This window comes from Panthera pardus, unplaced genomic scaffold, assembly GCF_024362965.1.
Source record: "Panthera pardus isolate Hobbes unplaced genomic scaffold, ASM2436296v1 HiC_scaffold_17, whole genome shotgun sequence".
NCBI lineage: Eukaryota > Metazoa > Chordata > Mammalia > Carnivora > Felidae > Panthera > Panthera pardus.
This window is the reverse complement of record NW_026526732.1, coordinates 123993914-124011018: the sequence shown is the minus strand read 5'-3', so window position 1 is coordinate 124011018 and position 17105 is coordinate 123993914. Positions and strand designations below refer to the sequence as shown.

The 17105-nt window shown below is 43.2% G+C and overlaps 1 protein-coding gene across 10 annotated transcripts in view; it reads right to left on the bottom strand.

The window, feature by feature from the left end:
* MAK (male germ cell associated kinase) overlaps positions 1-17105 on the bottom strand; it is a 70935-nt gene that overhangs the window by 19541 nt on the left and 34289 nt on the right. For 4 of the 10 annotated variants that reach the window (XM_019420125.2, XM_019420126.2, XM_019420124.2 and 1 more), the window contains 4 exons: positions 12759-12931; positions 9931-10079; positions 4737-4868; positions 2465-2539 (listed from right to left, as the gene is read on the bottom strand). In XM_019420125.2, the coding sequence (XP_019275670.1) occupies positions 2465-2539; positions 4737-4868; positions 9931-10079; positions 12759-12931 (529 nt within the window). Of the gene's footprint in view, position 1; positions 2371-2464; positions 2540-4736; positions 4869-9930; positions 10080-12758; positions 12932-17105 lie in introns of those variants that run through there. The other 6 variants (XM_019420129.2, XM_019420130.2, XM_019420132.2 and 3 more) reach the window with 3 other exon arrangements.

Sequence of the window (17105 nt, the reverse complement as noted above, 5' to 3'; positions counted from 1 at the left end):
ATGTATCATAAAGTTTCATAGTCAGAAGGTGAAAATTTTAAAGCACCCGAGAGTAACTTGAATACTACACGCCTACTAATTCTAGATTCTATTTTTTGAGGACTGACTCTATTTCAAGCACTGTACTATGGCTTTAGAGATCATCCTATTCAGTCCGTATAACAACCCTTTGGGAGGTATATTTTACCCACGCCTTGTGGCTCTCAGAACTTGCTTAAATTATCACGGTAAGTGACCAGGTTAGAATGTGAACCCAAGGCTGTTTGCCCTGAACACACCAGGTTTTTTTTTTTTTTATGACTCCACTCTTACCCTGAGAGTATGTCTCCTGCCAGGAAGCCCCCATCCCTGCACTGCTTTCTGTGCTTTGTCTTCGTTCTGTAAAATCACTATCATGACCGCACCTACTCTCATAGGGTTGTTGTAGGGATTGAATGAGATGTAGGCAAAGCACTTAGCATAGAATCCGGTGTTCAATAAACGTCAGCTGTCATCATCGTCATCCTCCTCGCTATTAGTGAATGATCAACCTGGGGGCAGTAGAGTGAGGGGCCGAAGGAGGGAAATGTAGAGGCAGAAGACAGGAGGTCATTGCCATAGCTGAAATGAGTAAGTATGAGGACCTGAATTCAGGGAGTCACAGAGGCAATGCAGAAGAGAACGGCGTGGGTATATGGGGTAGGAGGGGGAGGGAAAGAGGAATATAAACCCCTAAGTTTGTATCTTAGGTGACTAACAACAGCAGTACAGGAGAATCAGGTTTGTTGGAAAGACATGATGGCCATGGGATATTTGAGTTGTAGTGTTGAGCAGGCCTAGAGATTTGGAATTATCAAGCTATGGCAATTATGGGCCATGCGCTTGGAGGAGCCAGCTCAGAGGGACCGTGGATGTGCAAAGATCCAGAATGGAACCCCAGGGAGCACCAGCATTGAGGGAAAGGACAGAAAAGGACCCCGTGGAGAAGAGGGAGTAGGGAGGGTAGGTGATGGGAGGAGCAGGGTCTGAATAGCCAAGAGGATACAGTGTGCAGAGAGAGGAGGGAGGCCAGAGAGGCAGAGGTCTGATGGGATTTGCACCACCCTTGGAATCTGGCCACTAGGATAACGTCAGGACCTGGCAGGAGCTGTTTCAGTGGCCTGAAGCCATCTGAGGACAAAGGACAGTGAGCTGAAGAGCAAACTGGAAATAAGGGAAGAAATGGATGTAATTTCTCCTTCGAGAGCCTAGCCGTGCAGGAGAGGAGACAGGTGTGTCAGCAAGGAGGTGAAACGGGGCTCAGATCGTGGTGGTGGTTTCAAGAACTGCTTGCTTGGCAGCTATGACTGAAGCATTTTTCACAGTGTTACTTGTTCGCAAGTCTGGACTCTGAACTTCTCGTCCCTGAGTCTGTCACAGCGCTGTGCATAGTAGGCTCCCAGTAAGTGTCTGCTCTTGAACCAACAAACGTCAAACAGCAGCGTCGTCGCAGAAATGGGATTTTACACAGTGAGCACGTTACCAGCTTATACAGTTTTAACGCTACTGAATATAAGCATGATCGCCTCCCTCGAGTGCCCATTCAGAATCAGCAGTCAGCCCTCTACTTTGAAAGATTTTTGAAAGAAAGTTCAAGGCAGTGATCACGTTCAGCAGCAGCTTCAGAACATTGCTCTTGGTCTCATCCTTCTCACCAGAGCAGACACTTACTAAATGCTTACTGTGACAAAAATCCCAGGTATGGTTATATAATAATACATTGGTAAATATTATTTCCTCCATTTTGTAGGTGGGGAAACCGACGTAGGGAGCCTAAGGAACTTGTCCACAGTCACAAGGCCTACTGAGTGATAGTATGGGGATATGCCAGATTCTAAAAGTTGTGTGCCGAATAGTTAATAGGCTGCATCTTACTATTACAAGAAGAAGTTGCTACGGAAAAATGCACAGAAAAAGAAATTTTCTTAAATTACTTTGGCTACGGAGTTTTGAAGTGCCTTGTGAGCTGCAAATCTTTAGGCTGGAGTCCATAGCACTGTTTATACCAGCGACCTTGAACCCCTAGGAAATCTACCATTTCCATTAACCTGGTTAGTTTTTAATTTTAAATGATTGTTAACGCTTCAAAAATGAGTTTCAGAACTTAAAAAAAAAGTTTTGCAGGAATACTGATTACGAAATAAGGAAATCTTTTAATTCTTTTCAGTAGATCTGCTTCACTTATATAAATTGTCATCATTAATTTAAGATGAGCATAGAACTTCCTGAGAGCATGTTAGTCTTAGAATTCCAACTACTGAAGAATGGTGTTTCTGATGATGTGGAATGCTTCTCTTTCTCCTAGTCCTCGTCTGACTTCTAAAAGAAGGTGACCTTGGCCTTCATAGTGGCCTTGTATGACAGGATTCAGAGCAAATGTGGAAAAGAAAAGTGGACAAGGTATTCAAAGAACAAGTTGTACTCATCTAGAATGCCCAGAAATTACCTTGTGGATCCTCTAATTTTTCAGGAAAACTTTCATTACATGATAGTTTTTCAATTGGTTTAATTATGCTTTCCTCTGAAGAGAAGGCAGGTAGAAAGAAAGAATGAATAATAAGAATGTTTTAGGAAAAGCAGAGAACAAAAATGGATTGATTAGATGATTAATGAAAGATCAGGAAGAACCCTTAACATGAGAAAGCATTCTCACGTGCGGTCACAGCTTTCATCTGATGCCAGCCAAGTATAGATTCCCCCGAGACTCAAAGTTGTATTTAACCATAACTCATTTGTATTGGTTCGGTGGATATTATTTTAAAATACTGGCAAAAAAAAGTGAATTACAGTGCTGCAGTGTTTGACACTTAAAATGTCCACAGTGTTAAGATTAACGTCACATCAGAATATCCCAGTAGATGGGGCGCCTGGGTGGCTCAGTCGGCTGAGCGTCCGACTTCAGCTCAGGCCGTAATCTCACGGTCCGTGAGTTCGAGCCCCGCGTCGGACTCTGTGCCGACAGCTCAGAGCCTGGCGCCTGCTTCGGATTCTGTGTCTCCCTCTCTCTCTGCTCCTAACCCACTCACATTGTGTCTCTGTCTCTCTCAAAAATAAATAAACATCAAAAAAAGTAATAAGAAATAAGACCACTTAAAAAAAATTAAAAAAAAAAAAAAAAAGAATATCCCAGTAGATTACCATAGTGATCCTCAGGTGGTTTTTGGGTCCAATACCAGAAAACTATCTATTTTTTAAAAAGAATGCTTTACTTTTTTACACATTTTCAAATGATATGTAAGATCCTTCAGCATAAGTTTTATAGTTCCAAAAGTTGTCCTTTGTGGCATATTATAATTATAGACATTGAAAAATAAAACTATTCCATCTCTCCTTTAACCATAACCAATGGAATCTAAGTACCATGGTGATTTAAAGACATTTTTTTTTTAATGTTGGTTTATTTTTGAGAGAGAGAGCATGTGCAAGTGGGGAGGGGCAGAGAGAGAGGAAGACACAGAATCTGAAGCAGGCTCCCGGCTCTGAGCTGTCAGCATGGAGCCCAGTGTAGGGCTTCAACTCACGAATGGTGAGATCAGGACCTGAGCCCAAGTCAGATGCTTAACCAGCTGAACCTCCCAGGTGCCCCAATACCGTGGTGATTTTATGCCCACCAATACTGACTTACAAAATACATGAACATATTCCTTTTTAACAGCTGGAAATTTCACATTAATCTCATTTCTCTCTAAAATTTTATTTTCATTCATGTCAAAGCCCAGATTTTATCCAAATATAATTTTAGGTTAAGAAAAACAAATATAAGTTCAGGCTTAAAAGTCTTTAAATTGACCACTCAAAAGTATGTATAAATTGAAACCTTTAAAATTTTTTTTATAACCCTAAGTATGTTAAAATACTTTTTTCCTGGATTAGGTTAGTTATAATTATGACAATTCATTGTATGTAGTTAACCAAAAAAGCTGAATAGTATAAATTTTGATTACTAGACATTAAAAGGCATTATTTTGGGGGGAAATTCATCTCACTGAGAAAGACGGCAGCTTATTCAAGCTGTCCGCGTGTCCACAAATGAATGTTGCTTATTGCTAAAATCAGGTTTCAGGACCAATTCCGTCCCTTTTTTCTTGTTCCTTTTTGGAAATGGAAGCACTGAGAAACCTTGTTTAACATAAACAGATAGTTGGGAATGAAAGGTGTTTTATTACAGCTTTGTCACCACATTCTGTGAATTCAGAGTTCTAGACCAAAACTCATACAGTGATTTTAGAAATGAGTTTTGACTATCTGTCAGCTAATAATTCAATTAGGCTCTTCAATTTTGTGAAGGTTAAGAACTGGAAACCACTTGACTTCAACAGGACTTGTTCCCCAGTTATCACAATTACTCGCTCTCTCAACATTGTTCCCAACTTATGAAACTGTCTCTTGGATTGGCACCCCAGGTATAGGTGATATTTCTACACTTTGGGGAAAAAGGAAACAACCATAGTAAACAGGCAATTTGTCTTTTGTTTTGTAAAGTAGGAGAATAGAGACACAGCTCAGGGAGATCCATTTTAGGGAAGAATCCACATGGAAGTCGAGATCTGGCACATGACTGCCTTAAAACCACCTGTGCTCAAGTACCAGTTTGAAAACTTTGGTGTGCCCCCCAAGGTTATCTCAGTTGGAAGAAGGCAGCTGCAATACAGTTAGAAGTCAGAATCTGCAGAAGGAAAGCAATGTAAATTTATACTTTAAGTGTGTTTTTACTTTACCTGCGTTACTCCTTTTGAAAGCAAGTTCTGCCCCCATGGGTCCCAATGACTTAGGAAATAACTGATTACTCCAAGTATGTGGGTTTATATCCTTTCCACTGGCTACCAAGGACACATTCTTGGGATTTACACCTTAGAAGAACAAAATCAAAGTAGTCATTTGAAAAGTTAGGGTGTGATCATTAACTTGACAGATAAATACATAATACATTCAGATGAAGACTGGAAATAAGTTGGAGGCGAATGGAAATAAATTGATGTTACAATGTAGCAGTTCCTTCAATAATGTGGAATCCTCACGGTGCGTTTTGCAAACACAAGGTATTTTCTATAATACAAGTAATGATCATTGAACATTGGACATCTCTGGCTCAACGTCTTATAAAAATTGAGGTGGTACAAAAATTTTCTTCAAATTGACTTGTTTTAAGTACGTACTTAAAAATACATGGATATGCGCCAGACCCTTGAGGAACACTCAGTATAGCCAGGAGAATTGAGAGCTTGCATGTGGTGTGTAAAGATCTCCGAAACTTATTGCATATTAGACAATAATAAAATCTAAACTCTTTATGATTTTCTGAAATCTGTGAAATGTGGAGGCAACTTTAGACTTCGGTACTAATGGTCAAAGGGTGGTGTTTTAACTTATTCTTAAGAGATTTGAAAACTTCCTGAACGTGACTTCTTTTCACTGATAATAAATTGGATGCAACTTACGAGAAGGTAAAGACATCACACAGTCTACGTCTCTGGGTCGTACATGTGTTTTCTTTAGCAAATACAAGAAAAAGCCTCACCAAGGACTACCATTAACGTAGGAAGTTAGCACCTCTTTCCGGACAGGATGAGCTCTGGCTCTTCAGAGAGTGAACTCCTCAGCAAGGTTTCACATTTATGAGACATAGAATAATATCCCTTGTTTGGAAGCCATAAAAAGGCCAGGCTATTCTGTACTGAGCCTCAAAGTTACCAGTCATCAGTACTCTAATGAAACGCTCCTCCATGTAAATAATTTGCCTTTCTTATCGCATAGAGCTCCTTATGGATTTCGGATTCTGATAAAAGACCTACCAATAGAACTATATATCATAGGCACTTGCCTGACAGTAAAGAAGATGCACTTACTAAAAAGGTAGCAATAACTCATACGAAAAAGTCAATACAAAAAAATCCTTTACCCCCAAAGACAAGGCAAGGTAGGGGGGAAAAACTAATCTCCTTAAATGAACAGTTTTCATAAATGTAGTTCAACAAAGAATGGGCCCTGAGCAGTTAAATTATTTTGTTAATCCAGTTAGCCTTCGGATATCCCTAGTTTTTTTTTTTTTTTTTTTTTTTTTAAATATATCCATTAGCAAAGACAATTGCTTCAATTTTGTCTTTTTGAACATTCCAGATTTCTTGGAAATTGACACAATCTAGAATGTGAAGTCATTTACATATTAGTTTACAAGCTTTTACTGGGCACCTTCTATATACCAAACACTGATAGACAGAGGTAGAAATGAATATACCATCATCCCTTGCCTCAGAGGAAAGTAAATCAGTGAACACATATTTACTGAGCACCTATCACATGCCAGGCATTGTGTATGGCATTGGACAAAAAGTGGTGAGCAAAATAGTGTCTACCCTTTCGGGTCTTAACAACCTAAGGGAAGGGAAACATTAACAGTTACAAATAGGTAATTAATGGTATATAAATTGTTTAAAGGAATCTGGTGCTGAGAGGACAGGCAAATAACAGAAGAAACTTTCTTTAAAAGTCCCACCAGTCTTTCTTTAAAAAAAGTAATTTTAAGCTGAAATGTGAATCTGATTAGGACTCGGGAGGGGGTGGGAGCTGTGCTCCTGGGAGAGGCCACAGTGTAGGCTGGGGACCCAAGATGGGAAGGAACCCCGAGACATTCCATGGATGGAGAAAGAAGTGGGACTGGCACAAAATAAAGATGGAGAAGGGGGCAGGGGTCAAATCAAGTAGGGATTTGTGTGCCAGGTTAAGAAATTTAAAATGCAGTGGGAAAGGCAAGTGTAGAAATAACACAGCACGTTGAATACACAGGGTGGAAGGAAGGACAGAGGCGATAAACAGACTTGAGAAGGAGCAGGGTTTCAAAAGTGCTGTGGAAGGAGCGGCCCTCCCCGCCTGCGTGGTGGCATCGGTTTGTGCCAGAGAGCCCAGTTCTGGGAGCAGGGAGTGAGACCAGAGGGCACCCCCAGAGATGGTTTTCACTTCCGTCGCACACTCTGCGGCTCCCTTATGCGATAATTAAGTACCTAAGGCTTACAGGGTGAGCGGAGAGGTGAGTGCAGTCCCACTGTAAGTAACAGAAAACAGTCTCAAAGTCTTGCTCCAGTAAACAGCCGGTCAGTAGCAGGTCAATAACTAGGACTCTTGCGTCCCTCTCCCTGCAGGCCAATGTCACAGATCTGCCAAGTCTTGCAGAATAATGCCATGCTGCCCTGAAAGTATATGGTACATTTCTAGAGCTCCCATGATCCTAAAGATTGACAAGAATCAATTGATGCTTTTATGTTTTATGCTTGGCTTTATGGTAAAAAAAAAAAAAAAAAAAAAAAAAAAAGCCCCCAAACATATTCTTTTTTTTTTTTAATTCCTAAAGATACTTAATTATAAAAATAACTATGGATCGTAAATGTCAAGCATCATTTCTTATTTCGGTTTCTATCCTCTGCAGTCATCGCTGGCTCATGACAGGTGCTCAGTAAATGTTTGTCTAAGTGACTGAACTGAGCTCAATTCTAGTTTCAAATCTCATCCAGCTCTAGAGGGGCATCTTCAAGGCAAAAAAATGCCAACAGGGAAACAGAAAGACTCAAGTTTAGATTTCAAGCTCTAATTTCAAGTCTATTTATGGTCTCAATTATAGCCATGCTTCTGACCCACAGTAATTTGCAGGATCAGATCGATCTTTCTAGTTAAAAAGGAAATGACCAGACCAGTTTCAGGTATCCTGAAATATGTCCCAGAAAACCACATTAGGGAGCAGAACTATGAAAACAGAGTGCTTTGGGTCTATTTATCCTGATAAAAACTTACAGTTGCCTTTCCCACCGCCAGAGGGCTCCCTTGTACAGATAAGAAAATATCGATTTGCTATAGGATTGATTTATGTTTAAACAGGGGAAAATATCCCCCATGAATCTGTGTTCTGGGAATTTTGTTACATCCCTGCTTTTGCAGCAGGATCGGAACTCCTCATGGTATCAACACCAAAATGTCACAGCGAAGCATCTCCAGAGTTGTCTACCTGTTCAGTCACTAACTTCTCACCTCTCATCACTTTGCAGCCCACTCCAGCCTCGTTCTCCCTCACCATTCCAGACTGAAACTGCTCGCCAAGTTTCAGGTCCTTCAAGGACCTCCCCACTGTTCAGTTTAATCAGGCATTTCTGTCCCTTCTCATAACCGCTAAGCAGCAAACTCTTTCAGGGAAATGGTTCCTTCTCAGCTTCTGCAAACCCCCTGTTCATGGTTTTTCCCCCTCAGCTGCCTGGCTCCTTCCTTTCCTCTCTCTCGAGTTGTCCTCCTCCTCCTCCTCTACCGCTATCATTGTTCCCACTCACAGTCTCTCTGTAGGTGATCCTGTTCAATGCATGGACTTAAATACTGTCTGGGTGTCGCCGTTCTCTGTAGCCCAGGTCCCTCCTCAGTGTTCCTGGCTCTTCCCTCCCACCTCCTGCATGGCCTCGCCACACTGGAATGTTTCACAAGCATCTCGACTCTAACCGCCCGCATGCAAGCCTGACCACCTCTTTCCTGCCCAATCCTGTTCCCCGTCGGTCTTCCCCATCTCAGAGCATAGCACCACCATCCACCTAGGATTCAAGCCACAAACTGGCTTTTGTCTTTTTCTTTTCTACAACATCCATCAGCAAGACCATTTCCAAAATCTATCAGGAGCCCTGCTCCCTCTCAGTCATCATCCTCATTTCCCTGGGGGACCACAGTGGCTTCCAGCTGGCCTCCCTGCTTCTGGTCTTGCCCTGTGCAATCCACCCTTTACACAGTCTTTTTAACACGTATGTCACATGTCACCACTCACCTCCCAAGGTTCCCCCCAAAGGCCTCTTTCGGAGCTGGAATAAACCCAGAATTCCTTCCCCTGCCCTCACGGTGCTGTCTTACCAGAATACTGCTGGCTCTCCCCACCTCACCCCTCCTCACTCTCTCCTAAGCTCTTGTAAAATCTAAATGTGCGGCCTGTTGTTCTATTCAGAGAAGCCAGGGTCTTTCCCTCCACCTAAAACTTCTTTTCTCAGCTCTTCATCTTTCCCTCTTTTTGGACTAAAGATAAATCTGTATAGATATATGGTCACTTAAAAATTGATTCCCTTTTAGGCTAGGTTGAATTTAAACTTTTCTTTTTAAAGTGGACTTTGAGGAGAAAATGCTACCTGCAGGCGTGACATAAACTACCCACCATCTGTCTAGATCTTTCTCCTAAGCTCCGGATTCATATATTGAGTCGTCTCCTAGATAGATCAACTCAGATGCTCACTAGACATCCCAACCCCAACTCCCGAGATTCCCTAGTTACGCACATCCGTCCCCTCCTGATCTCCCCCTTTCTCGGGTAAAGTCACCACCCCCCCCCCCCAGGGGACAACACTGATTCTTCCGTTCTTTACCACCACCCGTGCCCATCTGTCAGCAAGTCCTGTCTTTCCACTGCTCAAATACATGGAGATTTTACCCATTTCTGTGTCCACGTTCACCACTCTGGAACAAGCCATCACCCTCTCGTTCCAGACACGTGCAGTGGCCTCTTGAGCCCCTAATATGCTCTACCCACAATGATCTTTCAAAAACACAATCCCGATCATTTAGGAAACAGTGTAAAATGCTACATTTTATAAAATGGTGTCGCGGGGGTGCAGAATTGTTTTAATAAAACTTAGCGCTTGCTAAAGGCAGAGCTTTGGGGGGAGAGGGAGGTTTTTTTTTTTTTTTTTTTTGAAGCCTATTCTCATCTTTTTGGTTGCCAGGCATTTCTTGAGCAGACTTCCCCGAGGCAGGGGACCCAGAAAGTACTTGGGAACAAGTAGTGACCAGGCTGAGCCGGCAGAGAGCGCTGTTTCAGTGGTGCCCTTTCTGCCGATATTCCAGGACGCTTAAGCCTGACCCCCCCCCCCTAGTTAGCATCAACGTTGTATGTTCTCTGCTCACCTGGAAGGTATCTGGATTGCTTCAGGTAGTACTGCTTAGCGGTGGAAGCAGTTGACAGTTCAGAATCCGATTTCTGGGAAACGGCAGCGGGTAAGCTCTTGTTTTCCCCTGCTGAGTGGCGGGAGGCTGAGGGCACCGACTCTGGAAGCCTTGAAAGTCCACACAAGGTAGCGTCACTACTTGAAAAATGAGACGATGGCAGCTACTGCGTCCCCCACCCGCCCCCTGCGCGTCTGCGGGAGGACCGTCGCGGCCACCGTCACTGCCTACTCACGCAACGTCTGATCGGTAAGGCCGTCTGGGTCCCCCTCGGAGGCTGACACTGGCCTGGCTGGCCCTCAGCTGCTGGCTGCCCCCACCCGCTCAGGGGTAGTTCTAGACACAGGCAGGTGGACCCTTTCATGAGAAACGGCCCCACCCGTTCCTGCCTTCTTTCCCTTTGGCTCAGCCCATTGTAGTCATGCCAGCTGCTGAGATTCGCCCCACTTTCAAGACCGCTCATTCCAGAAAGCCTCCTCTCCTCCAAGTGCTCTGCTGCCCGTAAACAGGACTTTTGAGCTCTTTGCAGCTCCTTCGTTAGCAGCACTCAGTGCACGCTCTGCTCTGGTGTCATGCTGACTCGAAGGTCTTATTTCTGCCGCTATACGTTTGATGGGCTGCAGACAGACCACATCCTGTTCCTGCCGTGGCTTAATACATCTCTGTATTTAGTAAACGTCTACCGAGCGTGCGCGCAAGTATAAACATCTTGCTTTTGTTGACTCTAAAAGAGACAACCTCGTAAGTAAAAGTTTCACTCTTTAGCATTGGGTCTTTTGTATTCTTTATGAGGAAGCCCAGGCCGCCAGAGGAACTGAGCGGACAATAGCAGGGTCCATTCAGTGCGCCAAGTGTTTGAGCTCTTATTGCTTAAGAAATAGTGCAGTGCAAAAAAAGAGACAGAGGTCTAGTTTGGGATTAGGCCTCGTCTGACTTTAGGCAACCTGTTCCTTCAACCTATCTGACTCTCAGTAGTCTACTCGGCAGATAGTTGTACTGGAGTATGAAGATTACAAATTAAAATTTAGGTAGGCGCTTAATAAATGGAAGTATCTTAATCATTATTGTTATTATGTCTAAATCGTATAAAGCCATTCGAAGATACCAAAAAATAAAAAATGGAAGAAATACATTAAAAATTGATTGTCATACAGTTTTTCGAACGAATTTCAAGAGAAAAGGAATAATTGATACTGAAATTTATCAATCATTTCCTTGCCAGAATTAAGTATGTGGACTACAAACTCGATCTATAGGTTTGGATTCAAATCTCTTCTACCCCTAAAAGTATGTGATAAAATTCAGCTGGAATTAGAACGTCATGGGTTAAAAAAAAAAAAAAGTTTTCAAGTCATGTACAGAGTAGGCCAACGCAGACGCAAAGAATTATTTTTTAAAAAAGGAATTATACAGCTCTCTACACGTCTTTAAGATGCTGACATCTTCAAGCTGACATCTATAATTTCCCATCGTAAATTAAATCATTTTATTTCTTGTTTCTTGTTAACAATAGGTGGAAAACAGTAAATAATTTATAAAGTGAAATATTATGAGGATTGACTGTAATTGGAGTATTTCATGGTACGACTTCATAAAATAAGTCTTAACTTATTCCCTTATTCCATACCCTTATTCCATAAACACTCTGAATCTTCAACAAATTATGTACAATGTATATCCGTAGGTTTTGAAAAATCAGACAGTTTCACAGAACATTCTAGTACACTTAAAAGAATAAGCATCACTGGGTCCTGGTGCTTTAGTGGTTCTGAATCTCCGTGCTTTCCAACACGTGCTTTCCAAATAGGCTAAAATTCCCTATTTCTAATGTGGGCTTTTCCCTTGAAGAGAAATACTATAGGACAACAAAGCCTTCCAAGTGGAAGGTGTTGGTCGTCTGACTTCTCCTTTTGCTTAGCATCTCCAAAGTTGTTTGGCCTTCCTGCCACTCACATATGAAAATGCTAAGAGGTGTGACTTTCCAAAGGGGGATTAAGCAGGTTTATCCTCAAGTTCATGTATTTTAGGGAAGGGTCCCTATGGAATTTGAGAAACTAGAAACGTATTGACTGAGGATTATCCAAGCATAGGTCCCCCTCACAGAATCTCCATGTGCCTTCAGAGATATGTGGACCCCAAGGGAATGCCAGATAGCTATTAGATAAAATTCCCTGCCTCCTGCCAATATGTTTTTCTCCCTATTCTTTTATTCCAGAGAGAGAGAGAGAGAGAAAGAGGGAGAGAGAAAGACAGTATTTCCCCACACATTGGTTCACAACGTTTAACCCACCCTCACCTCAAAGGTGAATAGTGCACTCATGAATACTTGGCTTAGAGAAAGACAGGGGGCTGCTGGAGACGTTCAACTCCCAGGAAAAGTTTAGGAAGTGATCCCAAAGGTTTAGAATAGCAAACAAACAAATAAGGGAACCTGAACGCCATCGGAAGAAAACATTGCCTCTGTAGGTTGTGCTTTGCTTTCTTCAAATAGGCATGCGGATTTCAGATGGGAATCGTGGGATCGTATTTCATCAGGGTACGCTCAAAACTTAACAAGAGCCCTTCCCTCCACGCGCCTGCAGCACTCAGCCATTAATACTGAGAATCTTTACCGTGAGAAGCCAAGATTCTTACCTTCCCGGAGGTACGTGTGCAGATTTGGGGTTTATGGAAGAGAACAATATTAAGCTACTTATTGCCTTTAATGTCTCCCTGCATTTGTATGTCCCGAGTGACATAAAGTTGATACGTGATAAAAATAGATTTTCCTGAGGGATGTGAAATCTTACCGGAATGGGGTATCTTTTTTCCTCTTTTCTTTGAATACACCCATGCTCGGCCGCTTGGAATAGGAGGCCCCAAGATCGTAATCCTCATACTCTTCCCAGCTGTCTCCAGACTTGAACACCGTCTGACCCCAGCGCCTCCTAGCACTTTTGTGCCCCAGGGTACCATTTGGCTTCTGTGGTGGAAAATCAGTCATCATCATCTCTAATCATTTGCTGAATGCCTTTTATGCACAAGCTACTCTACCTTATACTAAGAGTACCTGACCTCGAGGGGCCTTCCGTACCGTTAAGATAACACGTACACACGTTGAAAAGTGTTAACAAAAATAGGTAGCACGTGCTAAAAACAGGATAGGGGTTCCGAGGAAGGAGAGATCTCTGACATTGGGTTGGGGGAGGACTCGAACACTTAAGGATCGGAACTGCTCACCGCCGTATAATTTGGAAAACTGCCATGTGTGTGACTGTCTCTCTGGGCAAGTGACTGAACATTTCAAAGGCTCGGTTTCCTCCTCCTTAAATGGTGATATCCAATGTTCATCTAATTAGTGTTTCTGAATTTAATAGTAAAATACATCGGAAGTCCTTCGGTTGGGGCCTAACACGTGACGAGAGTCACTGAGTTAGGTGGTACGATTATTACTACTGTTGTTGTTCCAGAGTTTGGAAGAGGGAAAGAGGGTGACTTTCTGATAGAAAAGTGCCAGAGTGTGTTCTGGGAAGGAAGGGTGGTTGGTGCTTATCAAGGCAGATAGTTGGTGCTAGAAGTAGTGAAAGACAGGGTTGCAAGGACAGACTGATGCCGGAGTCTGAAGGCCTTCCAGCGTCTGCCTAACGAGCTGCAGCTCTCCTGTGAGCAGTGGAAAACACTGGATGTTTTTTGAGCTAAAAAGTGAGGAGATACAGGCGGCATTCCCGAAGGCCAGACTCTTCAGATGGGAGGCCTTTGCAGTTATACTGGCATGCAGTGGCAAGGGCAACAGATTCCTAGTCGTTGGAATGCTCGGGAAAGAACACGTGTGCTCTTAACAAGGAATTAAAGGCCTGGACTTTGCATCTATGTGAACAGATGTGAGAGAAGAGTGTGGCAGCACTCGTTGCAGCGGTATGCTTAAATACCTGAAGTCCCAGCTGCCTTTGCAGCTGTTTGTAGCCATGTGACACAATCTAGCCAATGAGTTGTCAGTGGAAGTCTACTAGAGGGATTTCTGGGACAGCTAGCATGACATGCCAGTGTTGTTGTTGTTTTTTTTAATGTTTATTTTTGAGAGAGAGAGAGAGAGAGAGAGAGAGAGCTCAAGCGGGGAAGGGACAGAGGGAGAGAGAGAGGGAGACACAGAATCCGAAGCAGGCCCCAGGCTCTGAGCTGTCAGCACAGAGCCCGACGCGGGGCTCGAACTCACAAACTGTGAGATCATGACCTGAGCTGAAGTCGGACGCTTAAGGGCCTGAGCCACCCAGGGGCCCCATCACTCTTCCCTCTTCTAGAATGCAGATGCCGTCCCAAAGGGACAGCAGCCATGTTGTGGCCATAGGAAGGAAAGTCGCTTGCTAACCATGGTAGAACAGGAAGGCAGAAGCGGTCTGGTTCCTTCTACAAGCTGCCGCAGCCCTGGTTTGGCCCACCACTGACTTCTTGTCATGTGGGAAAACAACCCATTACTGTTGGGGCCTCAGGGGTCAGGTTTCCATCGTAAGTCACTGAGTGTAATCCTAATGGATGCAGAGAAGGAAAGGCAGCAATCACTTCAGGATGGGGGCCCTGTCAACAGAAATAAGGAACGAGGAAGAAGACTTGGCTTGGATCAGAGAGTGGTTTTATTCAAATTTATTTGGGGTGTTTTTGGGGTTTGTAAACCGAGGAGTCCAAAAGGCAATTGAAAATTAGGGAATTTGGAAGCAAGGTCAGCAAATACAGTTATCTCTGGAGCACGATGTTGAAAGAATGGATATACTATTGCTTGGAGCCCGTGGTGTCACAGTGATGGCCCATGACGAAAATGGTATTTGCCAACTTCTGTTATTGTTTTCTTTGCCAGGGAGAATGAGCTCTAGACTAAGGAGAATAAAAAGCTATCAGGTCCCAGATAAGAAGAGCTGATCAAAGGTTACACTTAGCTGAGTTTGAGGCTCTGGTTTTGGTGGGATGGTTTTTTAGGGTGCTGAGTCTGTGTGCTTCTGAACAGTGTCAGTAACATCAAGTCGTATGCCTGAGAAGACTGGAAAGGGGCAAATGTACGTAATTTTTGTAACATAGGAGGTGGAGTTGTGCCAACTCCACTTTAATACGTTTGGTATAGGATGAGGACAAAGATTCGAAAATCAGTTACTAAAGGGAAAGTTTTTGAGCATCAAGGGAAAGGAGTGGCAGACCACCTAGGCAACCATTTTTTGTAAGAAGCACACAATGTATGTAGTCTGTGTGGCCTTTGACAAAATGGGTGACAGGGTCTTTGAGGCTATCAGTGAAGTGACAAAAGGACAACAAGGCAGGGTCAGTACTGCTGACCACCCCCCCCCCCCCCAATTTATAACCCACGTCTAATGTGATGGTATTTGGACAAGTGGCCTTTGGAAGGTAACTGGGGATTAGTGCCCTTATGAAAGAGACTCCAGAGAGCCTGCTTTCTCTCTCTGCCATATGAGGACAAAGCAAGAAGGTGACATCCACAAACCAGGAAGAAGGCCCTCCCTAGGAATCAAATTGGCTAACGCTCTGATCTTGGACTTCCCAGCATCTAGAACTGTGATAAAATAAATTTCTGGCTTAAAGCCACCCAGTCTATGGCATTTTGTTATAGCAGACTAAGTACGTAGTTTGGTACTCTGACCAAGAGTGCTGCCAGTGGATCAATGTCCATCTAGAAGAAAGTTCTAGTGGCCCGCCCAAGGGCTCCCTGCCATTCTGTTCATCATGAAGGTATAGGGCTAGGGTATTGGGTACTTTGACTTAGTGCATACCAGGGCTGGGCATAGTACACGGCACTTAGTAGCTACTCAGTAAATATTCCTTTTCTTTTCCTCTCAGTATGAGTCAACATTTGATGTGCCTTCCAAGAAAAAGACAAAAGTGTAATCTTTGGCGGCACGAGTGGATGGACCTCTGGTTCTGGGATGTTGGAGGTGATTCACCATGCTTTATACTCCCTGCCTGCTGTTCACCTCTGGTTCTGGCAGCCTCATTCTAACGGGGAAGCAGGATGGTAAGGGGGACTCAACAGCTCCTTCCTACCCAGGAACCAAGGATTACTCAGTCATTGGTGAATGATGCCATGTGCGGAGCACATGGGGGAACCGGGGATGTTTCTCCTAGAGAAAAGGGCAGGCAGTATAAGGGCTAGTTTCAAATATCTGAATGGCTGCCTTTCTCGAAGAGTGATGAACTTTTATTAAAAGCTAAAGAAGACCAGAGTTTAGCTCAGTATAAGGAAGAACTTTCTAATAGTCAGAAATGCCCCAAAGGTGATGTGGGTTCGTCAGGACCCTGGGGGTGCTGAACAGAAATAATGTGGACAATTATTCACTCATTTGTTCAACAGATATTTGAGAATTTACCGTGTGCCAGGCACCATTCTGGGTTTGGGGCCTGTACTGATAAACAAAACAGACAACATCCCTGACCTCATGAAACTTACATTCCAGTAGGAAGAGCCAGATAATAAACAATACACATAAGATACACATAATTAGTTGTATGTTAGAATACGTCAGGGCTTTGCGAGCAGGGCTTGCTTCTATAGGGGTGGCAGGAATGGATAAGGAACTAGGCAGTTTTCTTTGAGATCTCTCAGTCCTAAAATGCCCATAACGCAGTGCATTTGGGAGTATACATCTTGAGGAGCCAGTAATATGGCACATGATGAGCTCCCTGAACCGACCAAACAACCAAAGTCGGAAGAGGAAGTTTTTATACTATGCCTGACACTTAAAAAAAAAAAAAATTCTGTTCATGTTCAATAGTATTTAAAACCAGTATAAAATTACTGTTAAAATCCTTAAGATTTTAGGGTCAGCTCTCTTGAGTCCCATATTCTATTAAATGCTTTCAGTTCTTCTGTATCTAAGTAACTGTTAAAATCTGTTAACATCAAAACTTTATTACATTAGTTTTGGTAGTTTTTCTTTTCATAAACCATATTAGAATCTTAAGTTATCTCATGCTAAGCCCCGGCCAGAGGAAGCAAGGACTTTAACATAGAATCATATTTTACATCTTAAAAAAAAATTTTTTTTAGGGGGCGCCCGGGTGGCTCAGTCAGGTAAGCGTCCAACTTCAGCTCAGGTCATGATCTCATTGTTCCTGAGTTTGAACCCCGCATCAGGCTCTGTGCTGACAGCTCAGAGCCT